The sequence below is a fragment of the Lacerta agilis genome, chromosome 16 (genome assembly GCF_009819535.1).
Source record: "Lacerta agilis isolate rLacAgi1 chromosome 16, rLacAgi1.pri, whole genome shotgun sequence".
Classification (NCBI taxonomy): domain Eukaryota; kingdom Metazoa; phylum Chordata; class Lepidosauria; order Squamata; family Lacertidae; genus Lacerta; species Lacerta agilis.
The window spans coordinates 1,386,316-1,409,679 of record NC_046327.1 but is presented as its reverse complement, the minus strand read 5'-3'; the positions used below and the strand labels follow the sequence as shown (position 1 = coordinate 1,409,679).

At 45.7% G+C, this 23,364-nt stretch overlaps 1 protein-coding gene across 1 annotated transcript; it reads left to right on the top strand.

Annotated features, from left to right (window-relative positions):
• Positions 1 to 1,688: 1,688 nt before the first annotated feature.
• MTAP (methylthioadenosine phosphorylase) lies at positions 1,689 to 19,913 on the top strand. The gene is made up of 8 exons (XM_033173645.1): positions 1,689 to 1,731; positions 10,924 to 11,010; positions 11,954 to 12,012; positions 13,296 to 13,463; positions 14,569 to 14,671; positions 15,674 to 15,913; positions 17,771 to 17,893; positions 19,493 to 19,913. Exons 1-8 carry the CDS (start codon positions 1,696 to 1,698, stop codon positions 19,529 to 19,531), a joined length of 855 nt encoding a protein of 284 aa, XP_033029536.1. The 5' UTR covers positions 1,689 to 1,695; the 3' UTR covers positions 19,532 to 19,913.
• The last annotated feature ends 3,451 nt before the right edge of the window (positions 19,914 to 23,364 follow it).

The window sequence follows — 23,364 nt, the reverse complement described above, 5'->3', positions numbered from 1 at the left end:
GAAGGAATACCTGCTCCCTGCTGCAATGCCCATTTCCACCTGGCCTGGGGGGCGGGGCCCACACTCACCCTGAACAGCTAAAAGAGGCTCCTGGGAGGCCAGAGGGACATTGCTGGAACAACTCTTGGCTTGGGGCAACTCTGGCTAAAATGTTTTAAACGCTTCTAATTTTGGTTCCTCTGTTTTGTTTTTGTCGGGTTGGTGTCAGTTAAACATTTAACTGGGGTTGGCAGTTATTTAAATTTCGGTATAACTGTAAACTGTTTATTATTGCCATTATGGGCTGCTGTCCATCTTGGTGGGGGCGTTTCCAGCTTACACCCCCCCCCCTTGCCGCCACTGCTGCCACCCTTGGAAGCCTTATAAGAAGCACCTGCCCCAGGGAGACTGTGAGCAACATCATGGGAGGGATGTTTCTAGGATTAAAGTGAAACTCTGAATCCTAGAATTGGAAGAGACCTCTGCGCAGGGCCATCTTTACCCAGGGGTGCAAGGGGTGCGTGGCACCTGGGCGCCGAATTCGGGGGGGGGCGCCAAATGTATACCTACTATATACCTGTCCCTCTCGATCGGTGGCTGTGAAAAGCAAGGGAGCGAAAGTCCCCCCCCCTTCTCTGTCGCTCTTTCACTCCGTAGCATCATCATTGTTACAGGGGAGCAATCCCCCCAGAAAAAGCTCAATAAAAGTTAATTTGGGGGCGGCTAAACTAAATTTGGGGCGCTGGGCGGATCTTTGCACCCCGGCGACACATATGCTAAAGATGGCCCTGCCTCTAGGACCATGTAGCCCAAACACCTGCAATTCAGGAATATGCAGGTGGCCCCTACGGGGTCCCAATCCTTGGCGTTCTCAGCTCCCTTGTTATCAGCTCCCTTATTATTTTTACTATCAGATGCTGCATATCATCTTGCTATATTTATAGCATTGGAATATGCTGGGGGGGGTGTCCTCCTGTTCTTATATTTGCTGAGGTTTTGCCATGTTATTATGAACTTGTTGTTTTCTTGTTTCGCTAACATCTTAAGAAATTGCTTTCGCTGTGTTCGTTGGAAGTGCCCCCCCCCCGCGTTTATTTGAGTTGCGAGCTGCTTCGAGCATGATGCAGTTTGTGTGTGAGACAGAGGGAGAGACAGAGAGAGAAAGCGGCATACCAATCAAAGAATGAATGGCTGGCTTTGTGGAGTCCTTGGGGCGCCCCCACCGCGCTTTGCGCACTTAACGCGCCACAGCCGGATCCATTGTGTGGATGACGATCATGGCCCGCTATGATCGCTGCGGCCGGCTTGCTCGTGTGTGTGTGTTTTTTTAACCTGCCTTCTTCCCAGGGTTTCCGTGAACTGCCTAGGAAACTGGAGCGACAAATAACACTTGTAGTTTAATGGCGAGTTTTGGAGATGTAAAGGATTTGGATGATTAGAAAAGACGCAGGAGGAAATGATTGATGACCCACAAAGGGGAGGGGGGAATCCAGGAGATTCTCTGGAATCTTGTTTTTAAGTTGTATGTTGGATATGTGATTGTAAAATTCTAATGTGAAAAACTAACTAAATTTATTAATTAAAATAAAAAAGGGAAGGGAAGGGAATTGGCTGGCTGGGCGGGATCCCCGCGCTTTGCGCTTCGCCTCCTGCCGGGGGCGGAGAGCCGGTGGGCGCGCCTAGCCAGGGACCGCCCTCCTCTCCTCCCCGAGCAACATGGCTGCAGCCGCCGCCGCCTGCCCACCCGTGAAGGTAAGCGAGGCGCCTTCTTGCCGCTGCTGCTGCTGCAGGGACGCAGCTCGGCGGCTGCCTTTCGCCGAAGGGGCGGCTCTCTGGGGCCGCCTCGCCGCCGGGCTCCTGGGAAACGGGAAGGGGGCCTGGGCACGCGCGGGGCCTGAGCGCGCGGGCGCGGGCCGAGTATCCTTGGGGATCTCCGTCGGCCTGCTCGAGTCGTGCGCCTTTGGCGTGCGTAAAGGCGCCTTCTCCAGCGGCGCCGGGGCCCCGGAGCCCGAAAGGTGCGTGCGCGCGAGCAGTCCCCTGGGTGCACTTACCCGGGAGTAAGCCCTCTTGGGTGCGAGAAGTGCCTGGCGACAGGCTGGTCTTTGTGCACAGCCGACGGTGAGTTTCTGCAGACATTCTCGGAGACACTTGGCCAAGTGTCCCTGGCTTTTGTTAAACCGAGGATTTTGCCTTTGGCTTTCCTCCTCTTCCTCCTCCTCCACCGCTGTTTCTTTCCTGGAAAGCCCAGTGCTTTTAGAAACACCGCACACTACAGCATTAAGAATCCCGGAATGAATACCCCCAGCTGGGTGCGGCAAAGAAAACAGTTTCCCTGTTAATGCGATTTTACCCCTGCCTCCACCCCCCTTGTTGCTGCCCCAAAGGACCATCCAGAGTAATGGATCTGCTGTAGGTGATCTGCAGTCTGAGGCATGTGCTGAGTTCTCACCCTCTATTTCTTAATTATTCAGATGAGTTTCCTCTATTAGTCACGGAGGGGTTTTCCACCATGTGCCGTTCAAATATAGCTAATCAACGGCTTTTAGAAATCGGGTGAACGGTAGTGCGTTTAGTCTCCTACATCGTGGAATCCTAGAATTGTAGAGTTGAAAGGGACCCCTGAGGATCATCTAGTCCAACCCCCTGCAATAAGGGGATCGAACCTGCAACCTCGGTGTTACCGGCCGCAAGCTCTAACCAACTGAGCTGTGAGTCACAGAACATGTTCCCATACAGGATACCACATTGCTTTTTAGGGCACACTGAAATACCATGAATGGCCTATTTGCATTCTTTGGATAGTTCCAATCCACGTGATCGATATTCCCTAGTTTGCCATTTCTGAAAGTGATTGTATCTGTTGCTTTGACAGAATTTATGCACTTAGATGGGATCCAGGTGGCGCTGTGGGTTAAACCACAGAGTCTAGGGCTTGCCGATCAGAAGGACGGCGGTTCGAATCCCTGCAATGGGGTGAGCTCCTGTTGTTCGGTCCCAGCTCCTGCCCACCTAGCAGTTCGAAAGCACGTCAGAGTGCAAGTAGATAAATAGGGACCGCTCCGGTTGGAAGGTAAACGGCGTTTCCGTGCGCTGCTCTGGTTCGCCAGAAAGCCGCTTTGTCATGCTGGCCACATGACCCGGAAGCTGTCTGCAGACAAACGCCGGCTCCCTTGGTCTATAGAGCGAGATAAGCGCACAACCCCAGAGTCGGACACAACTGGACCTAATGGTCAGGGGCCCCTTTACCTTTACTATGCACTTAGATACACACACACACACACAGCAGCTCCTCTTGAGAAGAGCTGTAGAGGTAGAATGCTTCCTATTACAGCCAGGAAACAGTGAGATCTTGCTAAGTTTGATCTTCTCTCCTTCATGCTTTCAGTGTATGTATTTTATTTTATTTTTGAACTTATCGAGTTGTTTCTTTTTATCCTTTTTTAAAAATTCTGCTGTGTCTTTTGTGCCTTTTAATCCGCAAAGTTTGAATGTGTCACATGTAGCTGACAGCAATTAGGGTTTGTTGAAGCGATAAGTATAAACCATTTCCGACTTCATGGGTAAACCTTTAAAGTCATTCAGGCTTGTGATAGGTGATTCTGCGAGGGGGTGGGTGCAGGGTCGGATTTAGGTTGGATGAGGCCCTCAGCTCCTGAAGGAAACTGGGCCCTTTACAGTCCAGCTATCCTTTGTCTACAAGAAATTGTCACTGTTTTTTGTGTTGAATATACGCCGTTTTTTGTGTTGAATATATGGTAATTTATGGACCTAATAGGTATCTAAAGCCATTTGCACAATGCAGAATGTAGGCACCCTATGTAAAGAAATGAGCAAACCAGTGATCAGGGCCGTCTTAGAGGGATCGGCCGCCGTGCCGCCTCTCTGCCCGCCTTAGAGGGATCCCCCGGCGTGCCGCCTCTCCGCCCGCCTCCCTTCCGCGTTGGCCGCCCCTCGGGAGGGGGGGTGGGCGAGTGAGGGGGGAGGGGCGTGGTGCTGGAGCGGCGCGGGGCTTTGAGTTCCTAACACTGCGCCCATGTCACTTGTGGCAGAGTAAGATTGTCTTCCATGAACACAGTGAGTCCGTAAGTGACTGTGGAGGCCAGTTCTGGATCCACAGGTCCTTCCACAGTGGTTCCACATTGGTTTCCGAGCGGGAGTTGATCCCCGTGAGGGTTTTTCCAAGTGTGCCTTCCTCTTAGCATGTTTCTACCTTGAGTCCTGAGTTCGAGCATCTTCAAAGCCCATGACACCTTTGGTAAAGGCTGTTCTCCAATTGGATCACTCGCAGGCCAGTGTTTCCCAATTGTTGGTGTTTATACTACATTTTTTTAAAAAAAATTGCCTTGAGACAGTCTTTAAACCTCTTTTGTTGACCACCAGCAATGCTTTCCATTTTTAAGTTTGGAATAGAGTAGTTGCTTTGGAAGACGATAATCAGGCATCTGCACAACATGACCAGTCCAATGCACCCATGTATCTTCACTTGGTCACAAGTGGCCAATAATCAGGCGCAGAATGTGCCTGGCTCCTGGCTAATTTCAAACACTGCCCAGTGGGATAGAGTTGCAGCTGTAGCTTCCCTGCAATGGAGTTGCTACCACTTACAGGAGGCAGGTGCTAACTAAGTGGTGGTGAGATCACGGCTGCACAGGTGCCCTGATAGAGCTTATCCGGTGTTTCTACGGGGGCATCCGCACAGCTCTGGCCTCTCAAAATGGTCAAAGGCCTGGAAACGATGCCTTATGAGGAACGGCTTAGGGAGCTGGGTATGTTTAGCCCGGAGAAGAGAAGGTTAAGGGGTGATATGATAGCCATGTTCAAATATATAAAAGGATGTCATATAGAGGAGGGTGAAAGGTTGTTCTCTGCTGCTCCAGAGAAGCGGACACGGAGCAATGGATTCAAACTACAAGAAAGAAGATTCCACCTAAACATTAGGAAGAACTTCCTGACAGTAAGAGCTGTTGGACAGTGGGATTTGCTGCCAAGGAGTTTGGTGGAGTCTCTTTCTTTGGAGGTCTTTAAGCGGAGGCTTGACAGCCATCTGTCAGGAATGCTTTGATGGTGTTTCCTGCTTGGCAGGGGGTTGGACTGGATGGCCCTTGGGGTCTCTTCCAATTCTATGATTCTCTCCGCTGCATCGCCCCTCCCCTCCTGAGAAGTGGCAGTGACTCCCACTGATCAAGCTGCTCCTCTTCGTCTTTCTCCTTCCTTCATCTCAAGCACTTATATTCCCTCTGGCCGGACTCCAGCACAACGTTAGGGTCATTCAATCACATTGACTTCAACTGGCTTAACAGTTCGAACTCGGTGCTGCCTACAGTTTCAGAAAACTTGAGGCCTCTGCATTTTATCCTTGCCTGATGAAAGCCTCTCTCCGTTTTGCATAGGTGTAACGTTCATTACCGTACTAAGCAATTGGAGCGAGCGCATAGATTGCTTTTGCAGCAAAACGGGATCCAGCTGATCACAGCAGAACATAATGTAATTATACCCCAGAGCAGCCAAGCTCAGAAGCCCAAGTTGGTAGCTCTGGCTCCAGCGTAACAGCGAGGGTTGCCAGATAAACTTCAAGATCCGTTCCAGCTCTATAACTCTGTGTGGAAGGGATTTGGTTGCCAGCTGGGTATTTGCAGCGTGGAATGGTAGCTTCAGTTGCGTGACACGGGAACCTTTTGATGATAACATTCAGGCAGTATTATTCCAGCGTTCTTTGATGCTTTTATGCAGGGTGAATTTGATTTAAATCAGTTTAAATCACTAGTCAGTAAGACTTGATTTAAATCATTTTTTTTTTACAGAAAGACTCGTTCTTGCTGGTATAATATTAACATTTACAACCAGATGAAGGTTTCATTTTTGGAATAATAAATTTTCAGAGCAGTTTTTACAGTTATATCAAAAATTACTGATTTGTTTATACTATTAGAAATACGTCGACAGGTAATTATGAAATTATGCTTTATATTTGGACAACTTTTCTTCTGTACTTTATTGGAAGGAGAAAAATAATCATTTCCTTAATAGCAATTTAAACAATTTATTTCACTGAAACAATAACATTATAGCATATATATCCATGTTTGTTAACCGATGTGGTTAAACAATATTTAACAAAACAAAACAACAACTTAGACTGAGTTTTAGCACACATGAAAAACTTAAAACAAATCCTTATTTCCTGATGAATAGCCTTTGGACTATAATGTAACTTAAATAGAAAACTATCATTGGAAAGAATTTTCCTCCAAAAGCATTTTATTTTAAAAATCAGATTTAAATAAAAAAATTAATCCGATTTTTTTAAAATTGTATTTTTTTAAAAGCATTGGTTTTTACCCACCCTGCTTTTACGAGCACAGTGGAAATTGCAAATCTGTCTTACGATGCACCCACTTTGCCTGCACTACCACTTCCATGCCACAAGATGACAGCAAATCAGAAAGAATATGTGTTTCTGTCTGCTGGTCCTTGTCAGGATCTTGCAAGCCATGGCATGAACTTCAACCAGAGCTTTGGACTGATAACAAGAACCACAGAGCCTTAGCTTAATGAAATAAATGTTCCTATTATAATTGAAAGTGAATCAAGATCTTTTTAAATACAAAAAGAGGTCAGTCTTAAAGAAGTGGGCACGTATTGTGGGGTGGAGTATTTGAAGTCTGTTGCTATTTATTTACTTATTGTAAGTATCTGGCAACACAGATATTTATCCCCCGCAGTGTTTAACTTAATCCAGTGGCTTTTGAGCTATGTCTCAGGAAATCTCGGGGTTCCTCAGAATCTCCCTGAGGGTTGAAACCAGCAAAGACAGTCAAATTTGCTTAAGAGACAACTCACTCGGTACTCTTGAACTTTCCCTGTGGAGTGCAGCGAAAGGAGGTGGTTATTTTAAGGCAGGTCCAACAATCCTGACATGTACCTTTTGCAAATTCTGGGCATTTCCTCCCAGAAATCCTCACAACATGTAGGGATTCCACGGCAGACAAATGGATGTGGAAGGGGTCCTCTGCAAGCAGAAAGCAATTACAGTGTTACCTTGGGTTTCGTTACCTTTGGGTAACATGATTTCAAGTTACGAATGCGGCAAACCCAGAAGTGTATACTTCTGGGTTTCGTTGCACGTGCGCATGTTCAGAAGCACTGTATTTCGCTGCGCATGCAGAAACGGCGCCTCCAGATACGGGCTTTTCGCTGTAAGTACAGACCCCCGGGATGAATTAAGTTTGTATCCAGAGGGTCCACTGTATATTTTTAAAGCCCCGCCCCCCCCAGTGCTTTGATTTAATTTTGATACTTACAGGGGAACTTCATTTTTTGACGTTGCAGTGGTCCCTTGGTTCACAAACGCCTTGGCACTCAAAACAACTTGGAACCCAAACACCCCAAACCCGGAAGTAAGAGTTCCGGTTTGCAAACTTTTCGGAAGCCGAATGTGCTCCGTTTTGAGTGTTACGGTGAGGTCTGTCTCTTTTTGCTATTTATTTTGCGTTTATGTTTTTGCGGCTCTTTTCGTTTTGTTTTTGTGACTGCGTGGAGCTGATTGATTGATTGTGTGACTGCAGTACATTGTTTATTGCTTTCATTTTATGGATCAGTGGTATGGTTAGATCGTAAAATTCACGTTAAATTGCTGTTTCAGGGGTTGTTTTTTAAAGTCTGGAATGGATTAATCCATTTTGCATTAATTTCTATGGAAAAGCGCGTCTTGATTTTGGAACGGTTTGGTTTTGGAACGGATTAGGTTTGAGAACCAAGGGACCAGTGTACTGGAGATGTTCCATTCGCTAACGGAAGACTTAAGCCTTATTTGTTGTTCAGTCGTTCAGTCGTGTCTGACTCTTCGTGACCCCATAGACCAGAGCATGCCAGGCACGCCTATCTTTCACTGTCTCCCGCAGTTTGGCCAAACTCATGCTAGTCGCTTCGAGAACACTGTCCAACCATCTCGTCCTCTGTCATCCCCTTCTCCTTGTGCCCTCCATCTTTCCCAACATCAGGGTCTTTTCCAGGGAGTCTTCTCTTCTCATGAGGTGGCCAAAGTATTGGAGCCTCAGCTTCAGGATCTGCCCTTCCAGTGAGTACCCAGGGCTGATTTCTTTAAGAATGGATAAGTTTGATCTTTTTGCAGTCCATGGGACTCTCAAGAGTATCCTCCAGCACCATAATTCAAAAGCATCAATTCTTCGGCGATCAGCCTTCTTTCTGGTCCAGCTCATACTTCCATACATCACTACTGGGAAAACCATAGCTTTAACTATACGGACCTTTGTCAGCAAGGTGATGTCTCTGCTTTTTAAGGTGTTTAGCGAGCGCATGGTTAGGAGGACACGGCTCACGGGCAGATAGCTAGAGCCTTATTAGCTAGAGCCAATTGCTGAAGCAAGGGGCTGGGGGGGGGGGTTGTTGGTTTTCCGTCGGTCCCATTCATACCTATTTTCTGTTCTCATCTGGTTGAGGCGGAAAGCCCCCGACAGGCACACTGACTGTCCTCTGCGGAAGGAGGAAATGTGTGTGGGTGGCAGAGTTTTCCCTTCCCTATCCCTGCCAGCTGTAAGGAAGCTGCCTAGGACTAAAAATAGGGTGACTGGTTTTTTCCATTCCTGACCTTAAAAAACCCCGGCACAATAATGGTTTCATTGTTGTAGCAGGGATGCCCAGACTCTGCCTCCTTGAGGAATCATCCTCCCCACTCGCAGGCAGTGGCCCTGAGTCTGGCAGTTCATTTTAACGACCTCAATGGGCTCTGGCACAAATTGCCAGGCTCCATCATAAGGTGACGCTATCTGCCCGCGAGACGTGTCCTAACCATGCGCTCGTGAACACCTTAAAATCATCACCCCAGCAAACATCTTCATTTGGCCACCGGCATCCTACTAAGTTAAGTACCGGTAGGTGGAGGAGAGAGAGGTGGGAAAATATTGTTTAAAAAGGTGTAGACATAGGTATATCAGTGTGTTCAAATCTGAATTGACAAATCGTGTTGTTGTTGTTATTACGGTTTTTGTTGTATGTGTCTTTTGCGGTTGATGTTTGTATCAAAAAATGATTAAATAAATTTAAATAAATATATATCTCTGCAAACAGCCTTCAGATGGTTTTGCAGCCCTCGCTCACCTCTGTCCCAGGCAGAATGCCCTGTGGTCAAGGATGGTGGAAGTGCCACAGGTTTCCCATCGCTGGCATGGAAAGTTCTGCAGGAATCAGGGTCGATAGAAATCAATGATTTTTTTTTAAATTAAAAATCGGATTTTCCCCCCTTTATTTAAATCAGATTTTTAAAATAAAATGCTTTTGGAGGGAAAATTCTTTCCAACGATAGTTTCCTATTTAAGTTACATTACAGTCCAAAGTCAGGAATAAGGATTTTTTTTTTTTCATGTGTGCTAAAACTCAGTCTAAGTTTGTTTTAACCACCTCAGTTAACAAACATGGATACATATGTTATAATGTTATTGTTTCAGTTAAATAAATTGTTTAAATTGTTATTAAGGAAATGATTATTTTTCTCTTTCCAATAAAGTACAGCAGAAAAGTTGTCCAAATACAAACAATAATTTTATAGTTACCTGTCAGTGTATTTCTAATAGTATAACCAAATCAGTAATATTTGATATAAATGCAAAAACTACTCTGAAAATTTATCATTCCAAAAATGAAACCTTCATCTGGTTGTAAATATTAAGATTATACCAGCAAGAACGAGTCTTTCTGCGAAAAAAAGATTTAAATCAAGTCTTACTGACTAGTGATTTAAATCGTGATTTAAATCAAATCCACCCTGTTTGGCCAGCATCCTACTAAGCTTCGAACCATGATGGACATGTCCAAGGTCATCTCTGCACACAGCCCTCCAGATGGTTTTGCAGCCCTCGCTCACCTCCGTCCCAGGCAGAGTGCCCAGTGGTCAAGGATGGTGGCAGTGCCACACATTTCCCACCGCTGGCACGGAGATTTCTGCAGGAATTATCAGAGAATTGTTGGCTCTTGGGTGGTCTTATTTGTCACATGTGGTTTTCTAAACTAGGATTCACACACATAAATGTACGTAGTCTTGAGCAAACGGGAGAGAAGAGGCTGGTGTAAGAAGTTGTCTCGCACAAACAGGGCCGGATTTCGGTTTGATGTGGCCCTAAGCCACTGAAGGTAATGGGGCCCTTCATATGTCCAACGGTCCTTTGTCAACAACAAATTGTCGCTGTTTTTTGTGTTGAATATATGCCATATGGTCATTGATGGACCTCATAGGTATCTAAAGCCATTTGCACATATTGCCATGCAGAATGTAGGCACCCTATATATAGAAAGGAGCAAACCAGTGATATTTTAGGGAGCAGGTGGGGCCCATGACTTACATCATAGGAACCTACACAACACAAAACACTGTTGCTGCATGTAGGTTTTATTTTATTCGTTTTTTATGTTACATTTTGGAAATGTACATCCAGTTGTTTTTTCCTTTAAATTTTTGTGGGGCCCTAAGCTATAGCTTGTTTAGCTTATACGTAAATCCGGCACTGCGCACAAATAGATGTTTTTTCTGTATTTCCACGGCCTTCGTTCAAGCATGATGGAGTTTTCACACTCCTTATCTAAAAACAGCAAGAACCAAACACTATTTTGCGGGGGGGGGGCTATAAACAAGAATGTTATACAAATAAGTATACCAAGTTTCCTCATGTCATTTGTATATAGCATAATAAATGTGGGGAAATATCTACAACATATGTTTCGTTATTAGTGGTCAGTGTATAAGTTCTTGGTTCATGAATTGGTTTAAACGATAAGTAGGAGGAGGAAGAAGAAGAAGAGGAAGTGGGGGAGGAGGGGAGGGGGGAATGGCCAGTGTGGTGGGGGCAGGTGACAACCAAACACTATTGTGGTGTAGCCTTTAGTAATAGCTTCAAATGTCTTCCAAACTGATGTGTGTTTCTTGTGCGCAAGATTGGAATTATCGGAGGGACCGGTCTGGATGACCCGGACATATTAGAAGGACGAACAGAAAAATACGTCGATACGCCTTATGGAAAGGTAGGCACCAATAACTTTTTGGATAACTGGCTTTTTTAATTGAATTTTAATTTGGTATTGTATTAATGTGACTTTTATTGGATTGTTATAAATGAATTTTTTTTAAAAAAATTATTTACCTACCGTATTTTCCGGCGTATAAGACGACTGGGCGTATAAGATTACCCCCAACTTTTCCAGTTAAAATATAGAGTTTGAGATATACTCGACCACAGATTCTCCACCCGGCGTATAAGACGACCCCCGACTTTTGAGAAGATTTTCCTGGATTAAAAAGTAGTCTTATGCGCCAGAATATACAGTATATGTGTGTGTGTGTGTGTGTGTGTGTGTGTGTATATATATATATATATATATATATATATATATATATATATATCCCTTAAGGTAAAGGGTAAAGGGACCCCTGACTGTTAGGTCCAGTCGCAGACGACTCTGGGGTTGCGGCGCTCATCTCGCTTTACTGGCCGAGGGAGCTGGCGTTTGTCCGCAGACAGTTTTTCCGGGTCATGTGGCCAGCATGACAAAGCTGCTTCTGGCGAAACCAGAGCAGCACACGGAAACGCCGTTTACCTTCCCACCAGAGCGGTACCTGTTTATCTACTTGCACTTTTGACGTGCTTTCAAACTGCTAGGTGGGCAGGAGCAGGGACCAAGCAACGGGAGCTCATCCTGTTGCAGGGATTCGAACCACCAACCTTCTGATCAGCAAACCCTAGGCTCTGTGGTTAAGACCACAGTGCCACCTACGTCCTTGTTGTTGTTCAGTCGTGTCCGACTCTTCATGAGCCCATGGACCAGAGCACGCCAGGCACCCCTACGTCCTTATATATCCCTTAATCATGCCTAAATAGCAGTTAAGATTGTTTAAAATTCACTGTTGGCATTCTGTAAATTGTCATCTTCCATCTCCGTCTTGTGTTATTTTTGTTTTTAAATCTAGCCATCAGATGCTCTGATTTTGGGGAAGATAAAAAATGTTGACTGTGTGCTTCTAGCCAGGTAAGAATTCCTTAAGCATCACTTGTATTTCTCTTCTACTGAAAAATAAGGTTTGCCCTAAATGTATTAAATCAAGGCATCTAACCTGCTAAAGAGGCACACTATATGCCGAGGATTCTCTCCAGCATTTCATTAAATTATAATTGGTTTATAGTTCTTGATTGAGTTGTCTACCTTAAAAATAGTTCCTTTTCCTTTAGAACTTCCAAGTTCAGTTAATTATGTTGGACAAAACATATGCTTGCTTAAAACCTACCTGTTTCAGCAGGCCTGTGCAGACATGTGATTTTGTTTCATCTGTTCTTCAGTTTGTTTTATTGTTTTGAACGAATTTTTAAATGTTTTGAATATGTTTTTATTCTGCTTTAAATTGTGGAGTTTCCTTTTGTTTTTAATCACAGAAGTGTTTGCTGCCCTGTAAGGAAGTTTGGGCTATAAATTTAACAGATAGGTGCAAATCAGATGTAAACTTTCTTGAGAGTTTGGGACAGAGGAAGACAGAGACATGAAACATGATAAAATCTCCCAGTCCTAAAAACCTTAAAATCCCACGCCTTGAATCCCAAGGCTGAGGATTTGAACCAGAAACTATATGTAAAAAGGGAAAGGGAAAGGACCCCTGGACGGTGAAGTCCAGTCAAAGGCGACTAGGGGGTTGCGGCGCTCATCTCGCTTTCAGGCCGAGGGAGCCGGCATTTGTCCACGGACAGCTTTCCGGGTCATGGCCAGCAGGACTAAACTGCTTTTGGCACAACGGGACACTGTGACGGAAACCAGAGCACATGGAAACACCATTTAGCTTCCCGCCGCAGCGGTACCTATTTATCTACTTGCACTAGTGTGCTTTCAGACTGCTAGGTTGGCAGAAGCTGGGACAGAGCAATGGGAGCTCACTCCGTCACGGGGATTCGAACCACCGGCCTTCCGATCGGCAAGCCCAAGAGGCTTAGTGGTTTAGACCCCAGCGCCACCTGCTCCCTTAGAAACTATATGTACTAAACCCTCATAGCTTCTGGCACACAAGGTGTATGACATTTGTCCTTGAGACGGGAAAGCAAATTGAAGCCTGTGGATTGGCCAGATCTATTGGTCCTGATTCCCAGCTACTCTCCTCACCCCATAAGTAAATTTATTTTAAAGAGGTGGTGGAACAGAATAAAAACACGATTTGGTGAATTCATTCCTAACCGCAGCACGAAAGACATCTTTCCTCGAGTTGTTTGTTTCTGTGGTTTTCCCTCTTTAGCTTTGCTGTTTTTTCCCTCCCCTCTTTCTCTGCGTAGGCATGGAAGACATCACACCATCAGTCCGACACATGTCAATTACCGTGCCAATCTGTGGGCTCTGAAGGAAGAGGGCTGCACTCATCTGCTGGTGACTACAGCCTGTGGTTCTCTGAGAGAAGAGATTCAGCCTGGAGACGTTGTCATAATAGACCAGTTCATAGACAGGTAAAAAAGAGATGGAGATCTTATATGAGGAGCTAGGATTAGATCTCGGGCTGGAGCAGAAACTTTATTCCCAAAGCATCCCTGCTTTTGATATATGGATGATATTAATGGGGTGGTGAGGGGTTGTTATGAAAATACCTGTCAGGGAACTGCCACCTGGCCCGCTGAGGGGACCCGAGTGACCCAACTCCAACTGAGCAGCAGTACCTCTTCCTGCGTGAAAAGCAGCCACACCTCCAGTGGGGAGGAAGGGGAAGGGGCCAGCCTGGTGAGGAGAGGGCTTGGGGATGCTACGGAGAGCCCCAGTGCCTCCTCCATCCGGGAGCGGCAAACAGGAAGCCTGGTGTGTAGACAGCTTGGGGATGCTACAGAGACCCTGCACCATAGCTGTCAACCCTCCCTGCTGTTTCCCAATGCTATAATAAGGGAATTTCCCGCAGAAAAAAGGGAAAGCCCTGTGCTCACCTCACCTGGCTGATCAGGAGGGAGGCACGCCATTTCTGTTGCCCCAATTGCGCAGAGGGGTGAAACGCAAAGAAGGTAGGAGGAGACTAGGGGTGCCGAAGTTCTTATGCTGGGGAAGGAGCCGGAAGGGGCCACTCCCGGATTCTGCTAGTGTCTGAGATGGACATGTATTTTGTAGCTCTGCACTGTAAATACTTTGCACAATAAGCCTGTAAACAGACAGGTTGGGCTCCTGCCTCGTTACTCGTGAGACACCACCACACAGACCTTACGGTACTGGTTCGTGGGGCTGAAAACGAGCCGCCCCCCCAAACCGAGGCGCCCGCTCGGCGAGTCCCCACATGATGAACTAAACCAGCGCGGTGCGGGGACTCTCTTCCGCGGCGCCGAAAATCGTGTCTGCACATGCTCAGACACTTGGAACTGCGGGCGCGCAGATGCCAGAACTCTGGCCCACGGAGGGATCTCCGCTGGAGTGAACCGGCCCAGGCGAGGTAAACCTTGCTGCCCCCTGCTGCTTGCAAGCTGGAAAAAAGAGTGGGTGGCATTGATACTCCGGTGACTTAACATGTTGACCTTTCCTTGCCAATCCCCAGGTGGTTGTTTTTTATTTCTAATATATGTTTTTCTCCACCCACAGGACCACCAAAAGGCACCTCACCTTTTATGATGGGAGCTGTCCCGGCCTCCCGGGAGTCTGCCACATCCCTATGGCAGAACCTTTCTGCGCCAAAACTAGAGAGGTTTGTGGATCTTCGCTTATTAAATCCGCCGTCTGCGGCCAGAATCTTCACAGCCTGTACATCAGCAGAAAGGGCTTCTGAATGCATAGGAAGGGGGTGAAAGAGAAAAACATGTGGCTGGTTTTCCTTTCCGGCTTTATCCCCTCCTGTTTCATTGATTTGTTTGTTTGTTTTTTAAATTTTATTTACAATCTTATAATTATTACAATACTTCTCATACATCAGAATCATACAGTAAATTACATCACATTGTAATTCTACCTTACACAAATTTCTTCCTTTTTCCTACCCCCAAAATCCCCTTTACAAAAAAAAGAACATTACACAAAAAAAGGATTGGGGAGGATTTGCTATTGTAGTTAACCTGCATATTAAAGCATAAAGCATTAAAGGGCTGGTGTCTTGCTGCTTCTGTCGTAATTCTTTGTAAACAGATTTTATATATGTATATAGTTTTAATTCTACTGATGCTTAACTGTATATTAATAGCTGGTCTTTCTATTTTTAGTGGTTCTTGTTTTTACCCGTAAGCCATTTTGAGTCCTCCTGTCAGGGGAAAAGTAGTAGTAGTAGTAGTAGTAGTAGTAGTAGTAGTAGTAATATAGGATAGTAAATGCTCCATCCTTTTATTATTGTGTAGTTATAAATTGCATTTATGGCAGTTCTTCTGTAAGTTGCTTCATTAGACAAAAGTTACAGCAGTGGAAAAGTTGATTCTAGAGTGCACTTGCTCTAGAGTGAAATACCATGCCAAACCACTTCTACATATCTAGGTCGGTAGAGTATGAGATTCTTAATCTCCAGGTTAGGGGTTTGAGCCCCACCTGGAGCAAAAGATTCCTGCATTGCAGGGGGTTGGACTAGATGACCGTTGGGATCCCTTCCAGCTCTACAATTCTGTGTCATTTCCAACGTCTTTGTGCAGGGCCGTCTTTACCCAGGGGTGCAGGGTACCTGGGCGCCAGGCATATGCTAAAGACGGTCCTATCTTTTTGCGCCCAGGTCCTTATGGATGTTGCCAAGAAGCTTGGCATCAAGTGTCACTCCAAAGGGACCATGGTCTCCATCGAAGGGCCGCGTTTCAGTTCCCGAGCCGAGAGCCTCATGTTTCGCAGCTGGGGAGGCGATGTCATCAACATGACCACGGTCCCCGAAGTGGTTCTTGCCAAGGAAGCTGGTCTCTGCTATGCAAGCATTGCTATGGCCACAGACTACGACTGCTGGAAGGAACACGAAGAAACCGTGAGTGACAGCTGCTTCTCGCTTTTAGGTGTGGGTCCTTATATAGAAGGGCGGAGGCGCTGGCAGGTTTGTGGGGGCACCCCAGTTTTACAGAGGTACGGAAAATATTCAGAAAGGACCCCTCCCCCTTTTTTGGCAGGGATGAAATTTTTACTACACTTTTAAATCTTTACATATAAATTCCAGATTCCAAATTTGTTAAACGTTTCTCTTTAAACTTTGACTTCCCGCCTTTCTTAATCCCATCCTATTTACATACTGCATTCTGAGAAAATTTCACCTACGACATAGTCTTCTATTTCAAATACCGTGGCACTTTGGTTGTCGAACGTAATCCATTCCAGGAGTCTGTTCGGCTTCCAAAAAAATGTTTGCCGACCGGAACACTTCTGGGTTTGCGGCGTTTAGGAGGCGATTTGTTTGGGAGCCGAGCCGTTCGACAACCAAGCTACCACTGTGTTATCCTTTTCCTTCCACTGCTTATATTTCAAACCTGCTTGCGATTTCATCTGATTGTGGCATTTTTTTTCAGATATTCCACAAAGGACTTCCATTCTTCCAGGAATAGTCCCTCGTGTCATTTTCTTATTTTTGCTGTTAGTTTCACCAGTTTAAAATCCATTCTTCTCTCATTTGTGTTTCGTCTTCTTCCCAGTTCTGCATGTATAAGATTCCAGCTGCTGCTGTTGTTGCATACAGAAATAAGTTAATCATATCTTTAGGGAGGGTCTCTGACCCTATTACCCCTAAAAGAAAGTCCTCCAGGGGGTTGCCAGTTTAAGCTGCTTCTTTTTTCATTTCATTGTGTATCATTTTCCCAAAAAAAAAACCCCTGCCAAATCCAGAAAGGATCCAAAAGAGGATACACACAACAACAACAACCTGATGATGACTGGGCATGCTCACCTTGTGTGGTGGTGAGAGGAATGGAATGAGGGTATTTTCAAAGACGGCATGGCTGGAACCCTGAAGAGGAAGTATTACACGCTGCCACATTTTGTGGAAGCTCCTGCAGCCAATCGGAAGTCGCGTCGGACGTTCGGGTTCCAAAGAACGTTCGAAAACCGGAACAATCACATCCGGTTTTCGATGGTTTAGGAGCCAAAATGTTCGAGTTTAAAGGCGTTTGGCTTCCCAGGTTCCACCGTAATGCATTTGATAATACCATGAAACTTGCCATCTTCATGTTCTTTCACTTCCTCCTCCCCCCTTCCTCTCAACAGTCAGCTGCAAACTCAAATTATTGAATTCAATGCATCACAAAGTTTGCCTGAGACCAGGGATCAGCAGACTTTTTCAGCAGGGGGCCGGTCCACTGTCCCTCAGACCTTGTGGGGGGGCCGGACTATATTTTGAAAAAAGAAATGAACGAATTCCTATGCCCCACAAATAACCCAGAGATGCATTTTGAATAAAAGGACACATTCTACTCATGTAAAAACACGCTAATTCCCGGGCCGTCCGCAGGCCGGATTGAGAAGGCAATTGGGCGGATCCGGCCCCCGGGCCTTAGTTTACCTACCCATGCCTGAGACATTTAAATACAGTGGTACCTCGGATTGTGAACACGATCCGTTCCGGGGTGCCGTTCACACCCCAAAAAGTCCACAACCCAGGCGATATCGCGCATGCGCGACCTGCGCAGAACGCGTGTGCGTGCAGTGAAACCCGGAAGTAAACACTTCCGCGTTTGCCGCGTTCGTAACCCGCGCCGTTCGCAACAGGAGGTACAGCTGTATTGTTTTGAACTTCTCCAGTATGCTATCCTATACATATCAACTCATAAGTATATGGGTGGGTTGTGTTGTTGCTGTTTTAATCCAGTGGAAATTGCTTTCATTGTTGTTGTCCTCCCAGGTTTCAGTGGATAAAGTGATGAAGACATTGAAAGAAAACGCCAATAAGGCAACCAGCTTGCTGCTGACTACAATACCCCAGATCGGTTCCATGGACTGGGCAGAAACCCAGCAGAACTTGAAAGTAATATATTTTTAATTCCCCCCAATATTTTTGTGTCCGAACTCTTTAAACGTGTTTGTAAAGTTAGTGTGTAGGGAAAGAGAACAGCACATATGTGTGTATGCTTATGTGTGTTTGAAAACTAAAAACCAGCAAATTTTTAAAAAAGCTAGCTGGACAAAAATGCCCAAACAAAAGCTGCAGAATTTCAAAGCAGGAAAGGGAAAACAGAATCCTGAGTTGAACTCTGGTTTTCCTTTGCCTGACATTTTTACTGGCGTCAGGAGCACGTGATGGATAGACCAAGAGATTGCATTCCGCAGAAGAGACGCTGACCCAGGGAAGTCAGGGAGACCCAGGGAGTTGCGTCCTCCCCACAAGCGACCCTTGGGATGCTTCATCACTCTTCATTCCCCATGCACTTCTGTGACACATATCCGAAGATACGCGCACACAACCCGATAGCATAGTCCAAGCAGTAGCTAGGCATTTGAGGTGTGGATATCCAGTGTGGTGTAGTGGTTAAGAGCAGTGGACTTGTAATCTGGTGAACTGGGTTTGATTCCCTGCTCCTCCACATGCAGCTGCTGGGTGACCTTGGGCTAGTCACACTTCTCTGAAGTCTCTCAGCCCCACTCACCTCACAGAGTGTTTGTTGGGGGGGAGGAAGGGAAAGGAGAATGTGAGCCGCTTTGAGACTCCTTCAGGTAGTGATAAAGAGGGATATCAAATCCAAACTCTTCTTCTCAGCTAATTTATTATATGCAAGTTAAGGGGTGCGTGTGGCGCTGTGGGTTAAACCACAGAGCCTAGGGCTTGCCGATCAGAAGGTCGGCGGTTCGAATCTCCGCGACGGTGTGAGCTCCCGTTGCTCGGTCCCTGCTCCTGCCCACCTAGCAGTTCGAAAGCATGTCAAAGTGCAAGTAGATAAATAGGGACCGCTCCGGCGGGAAGGTAAACGGTGTTTCAGTGCGCTGCTCTGGTTCGCCAGAAGCGGCTTAGTCATGCTGGCCACATGACCCGGAAGCTGTACACCGGCTCCCTCAGCCAGTAAAGTGAGATGAGTGCCGCAACCCCAGAGTCGTCCGCGACTGGACCTAATGGTCAGGGGTCCCTTTAACCTTACTATATGCAAGTGTTACAGAACAAAGGAAACATGGCTTCTCCTCCTCCATAACGGAACAGTGTAACTGAACTTCCATTCTCATGACTCCAATGCCATGGAATGTCAACACAGACATGTGATGAAAACAATCACACATCCAGAAATGGAGAGATTGAAATCCCAACAGCCTGAACCCTCCAGAGAAGAGGAAGACAGTTTAGATCTACAACAGTGGTTTGCAGGAGGTCACAGCTCAGAGGCAGGTGAGGGGGAAAGTTGGGAAAGAAATTACTTCCATTACTTTTTTTACCTTTTAACCAGTATTTTGCTACTTTACAATTCAAGGGAACTCGTTTATTTTGCCTTCGAAGAGGAGGTAAAATTTTTGGGGAAGTTAGCTGTAAATAATTTAGAACAAGTTTGTATAAAGCATTTATACCTTTGAACAATTAAAAGCTTTAAACTGTATTGAGAAGTAATCCTCTGTTTTCTGGTTTTTCATTTTTGTGTTTCAGAATACTCTGCAGCTGTCGGTTATGCTGCCAAAACATTAAAGGCATGGCCAGATGCTGCTCTGAAGCTGGTTCGAGAAGATGCATCTTTTGAGAACATGACAACGCCCTAAAATTATATGGTTAAAATACGCGGCATTTTCATTCTATCTGCTAATACTTTTCGTTTCGGCACAAAATGTGTAGAGGTTAAGGAGTGGAACATGCCCACCAGACTGGGAATTAAATTAATTGTGGGAACTGACAACCACCCAATAGGAATTATTAGCAAACATTTAATAATCTTGTTTATAGACACGGAACAAGAAAATAAGATGTCGTGGTATGCAGTTCCGACAAGTTATTGACTCATCACCCATCTCACAAGATGTCAAGGCAAAGGCAAGGTGACAGCATATACTCTTTAACTACTCCAAATAGGAAAGTAGGGGGACCAGAAACCAGAAACCAAAATCTTGTAAATCAGTTGAATTGTTATGTCTTTGTTCAATGGCATTTTTTTAAAATGCAAAGAAACGGATTTTTGGAACTGTATTTTTTGTGTTTTTTATATATTTTTAAGACCTTTTTAAATATAACTTTATTTACGTTTTTACAAAAGTGGTTGCCTTCTAGATGGGAGCGTTTGAATGGTATCTGAAGAATGTGCTGCTAACCCCCCACCCACCCAGTGCTGACAGCGGGTCACGGAATAACACCCTAGTGCAGACCCCCGGCAGCATGCTGCCGCTGCTCTCTGCACATGCTCTATGTCCCACGTATGCTCGCTTCAACCGGAAGTTCTTCCGACCCTTCTCAGCTGTTCTCTTCTACCCAGGTCAGCAAAAGCTCTGCGTGCCAGGGACCTTGGTGGGGGGCCCCCTGTTTGATGCCTCCCTGCCAGGGGCCAGGGCTTCTCCTTGAAGTGAGCATGTTGTGCCATGGCTGAGCATGCGGAAAGAGTCGCATTGGTTAGCCACCAAGGGTGGCGTTGCGAGAGGAGGGAAGGGTGTGCTGGCTTCTAATGGGACCATTGGGGTTGCACAGGTGTCGTGTTTGGGAGAACGTTGCCCTGCGCTAAGAGAATTCTGTACCATACCATTTCATCTGCCTTACTGTGTTGATCTGCTCTATTCCTCCGAAGAATGTGCTGGCTCCATTCTGGTTCGTTAGAGTGGCGTCAATGAATGTACACGATACGCACAGATATATCCCTGCGGTTTATTTCTACACTGTTGTTTGTTTTAACGCCCACACTTGCCTTTAAGAAAAAAATGTGCTTCTTCTATCTAATAAAACCAAGCGTAACCTCCTGTGTGTAAGCGAGACTTCTTGGGGGGTTGGAAAGAATTCAGACTGAATGGTTTTTAATGTGCAATTGAGAGGTCAGATAAAATTAAGTGAGATTTCGCCCACCATTTTAAAAAATGTGGACTATGGCAGCTTTAAGATGATGACAACTTACATACTATGGAAAAACCAAAGAAAATATCAGCCATATTACCGGGCGGTAAAAAACGGCTTGTTTTGCTTTACCAAGCACAATTCCTACAGATGGTTTTAACACTGTCCCAACATGGCATATTTGGGAGCAGGGATAGAATCACAGGATTGCAGAGTTGGAAGGGACCCTGAGGGTCATCCAGTCCAACCCCATGCAATAATAATAATAATAATAATAATAATAATAATAATAATAATAATAATAATATATTATTTATACCCTGCCCATCTGGCTGGGTTTCCCCAGCCACTCTGAGCGCAGCTATCAACAGAACACTTAAAACAGAATAGAACTTCAAATATTAAAAACTTCCCTAAACAGGGCTGCCTTCAGATGCCTTCTAAAAGTCAGATAGTTGTCTACAGGGCGGGTGCCACCATAGAGAAGGCCCTCTGCCTGGTTCCCTGTGACTTCACTTCTCGCAGGGAGGGAACCGCCAGAAGGCCCTCGGAGCTGGACCTCAGTGTCCGAGCAGAACGATGGGGGTGGAGACGCTCCTTCAGGTATACTGGACCGAAGCAGCTGTCTCCTACAGGGATCGAACCTGCAACCTTGGCATTATCAGCACCATTTATTTATTTTTTAAGTCTTTTTTTGAAAATAAAAAACACATAGCTCTTTAAAATCCAGTTCATAAATGTTACAATGGGTGCCTGTCTTCGTGATGAAAGTTATTTAATTAGTATTCTGTCCCTAATTGCTCCGAGACAAAAAAAACACCCCACCCTGCTTTCATCACAACACTTAGGAGCTGCTAGCACTGTGTCTTGCTCACCAACCTTGCCTACCCCCCACCAAACCCTCACATCTTCAATCCCCCACCCTCCCTCACAGCTTCTCCAAGCCCCCCATGTCCTCACAGCCCCTTCACACCCCACATCCTCTCAGCTCCTCCAAGATCCCCATAACCTTCCAGCCCCTCCAAGTGCCCCCGTCCAATATCCTTAGAGCACCTGTGTACCTTTATTCAGGCCTCTCTTATTCTTTTAAAACCTGCCTTCTCCTTTGATCCTCTGCCCTTCCCTGACTTCATGCAAATCCCAAGGGTCGCGGTGTGGCCCTACGAATCCTGCAATGAGCACAATGTGATGACAGTCTTGCGTTTCTACATATATAGGCAGATAAATGCCAGCATCATAGATGGATTGCTCTTTGCAGACTGCAGGAACTTGATGCTGTTTTTATTGATGCAGCCGGCTCTCTGGGTTTTCCCTAACTATTGTTTGGGCAACCAGAGCTTCTGACTGTTGGTTGTGAATCCCCTTCTGACCTAATTCCTATAAATCCAAACATTTCACCTGGCCTGGGAAACAAGTACAAGGCTGAATGCTCAGGTTTGAAGTGCCGCACAATCCAAAAGCCAGCATTTTTGGCGCCACAAAAAAGGAATTGTCAGTTGCCTTCACTGATTATTAAAAAGAGACCTGACGAATCAGACAAAAGTCATATCTAGCCCTTGTGCTCCCCCCCCCCAGCAGCGGAGGAGGGCATTAGTCTTCCTGCTTGTATTCCTTAGCAATTGGCATTCAGAGTCGTGCTTCCTCTGAGCTTCGCTGGCCTCATGCCTAGCAGCAACTTCATCCTGCACAAATAAAAAAGTGGGTGACTTCTAAGGCAGAGATTTTCAAAAGGATATTCTGTGAAACTCTGCAGCGTTGATAGTTCCTAGAGGTCCTTCAAAGACATCTTCTTTGGCGATCCCTCAAAGTCGAGTAAGATTGTCTTCCATAAACATGGTTTTAACAATGAGTCCGTAGGTGACTGTGGAGGCCAATTCTGGATCCACACGTCCTTCCACAGTGGGGACATTGGTTTCCGGGCGGGAGTTGATCCCGGTATGGATTTGCCAAGCGTGCCTTCCTCTTAGCACGTTTCTCCTTTGTGTCTTCAAAGCCCGTGACACCTTTGGTCAAGGCTGTTCTCCAACTGGAGCGCTCGCAGGCCAGTGTTTCCCAGTTGTCAGTGTTTATACCACATTTTATTAGATTTGCCTTGAGACAGTCTTTAAACCTCTTTTGTTGACCACCAGCATTACGCTTTCCATTTTTAAGTTCAGAATAGAGTAGTTGCTTTGGAAGACGATCATCAGGCATCCGCACAACATGACCAGACCAACAAAGTTGATGTTGAAGAATCATGGCTTCAACACTGATGATCTTTGCTTCTTCCAGTACACTGGTATTAGTTCGCCTGTCTTCCCAAGTGTGTACATTTTTTCGGAGACACTGTTGATAGACTAGAATAATAATGGTGTGCAACCTCTTCTGAAGCACAGCTTGCCCATCACTACTAACCTTCCCCTGTAGTGTGTAGCTGCGGTGATCTTTGCTTATTCCAGTAAAAGGTAAAGGACCCCTGGAGGGTTAAGTCCAGTCAAGCTTGACTATGGGGT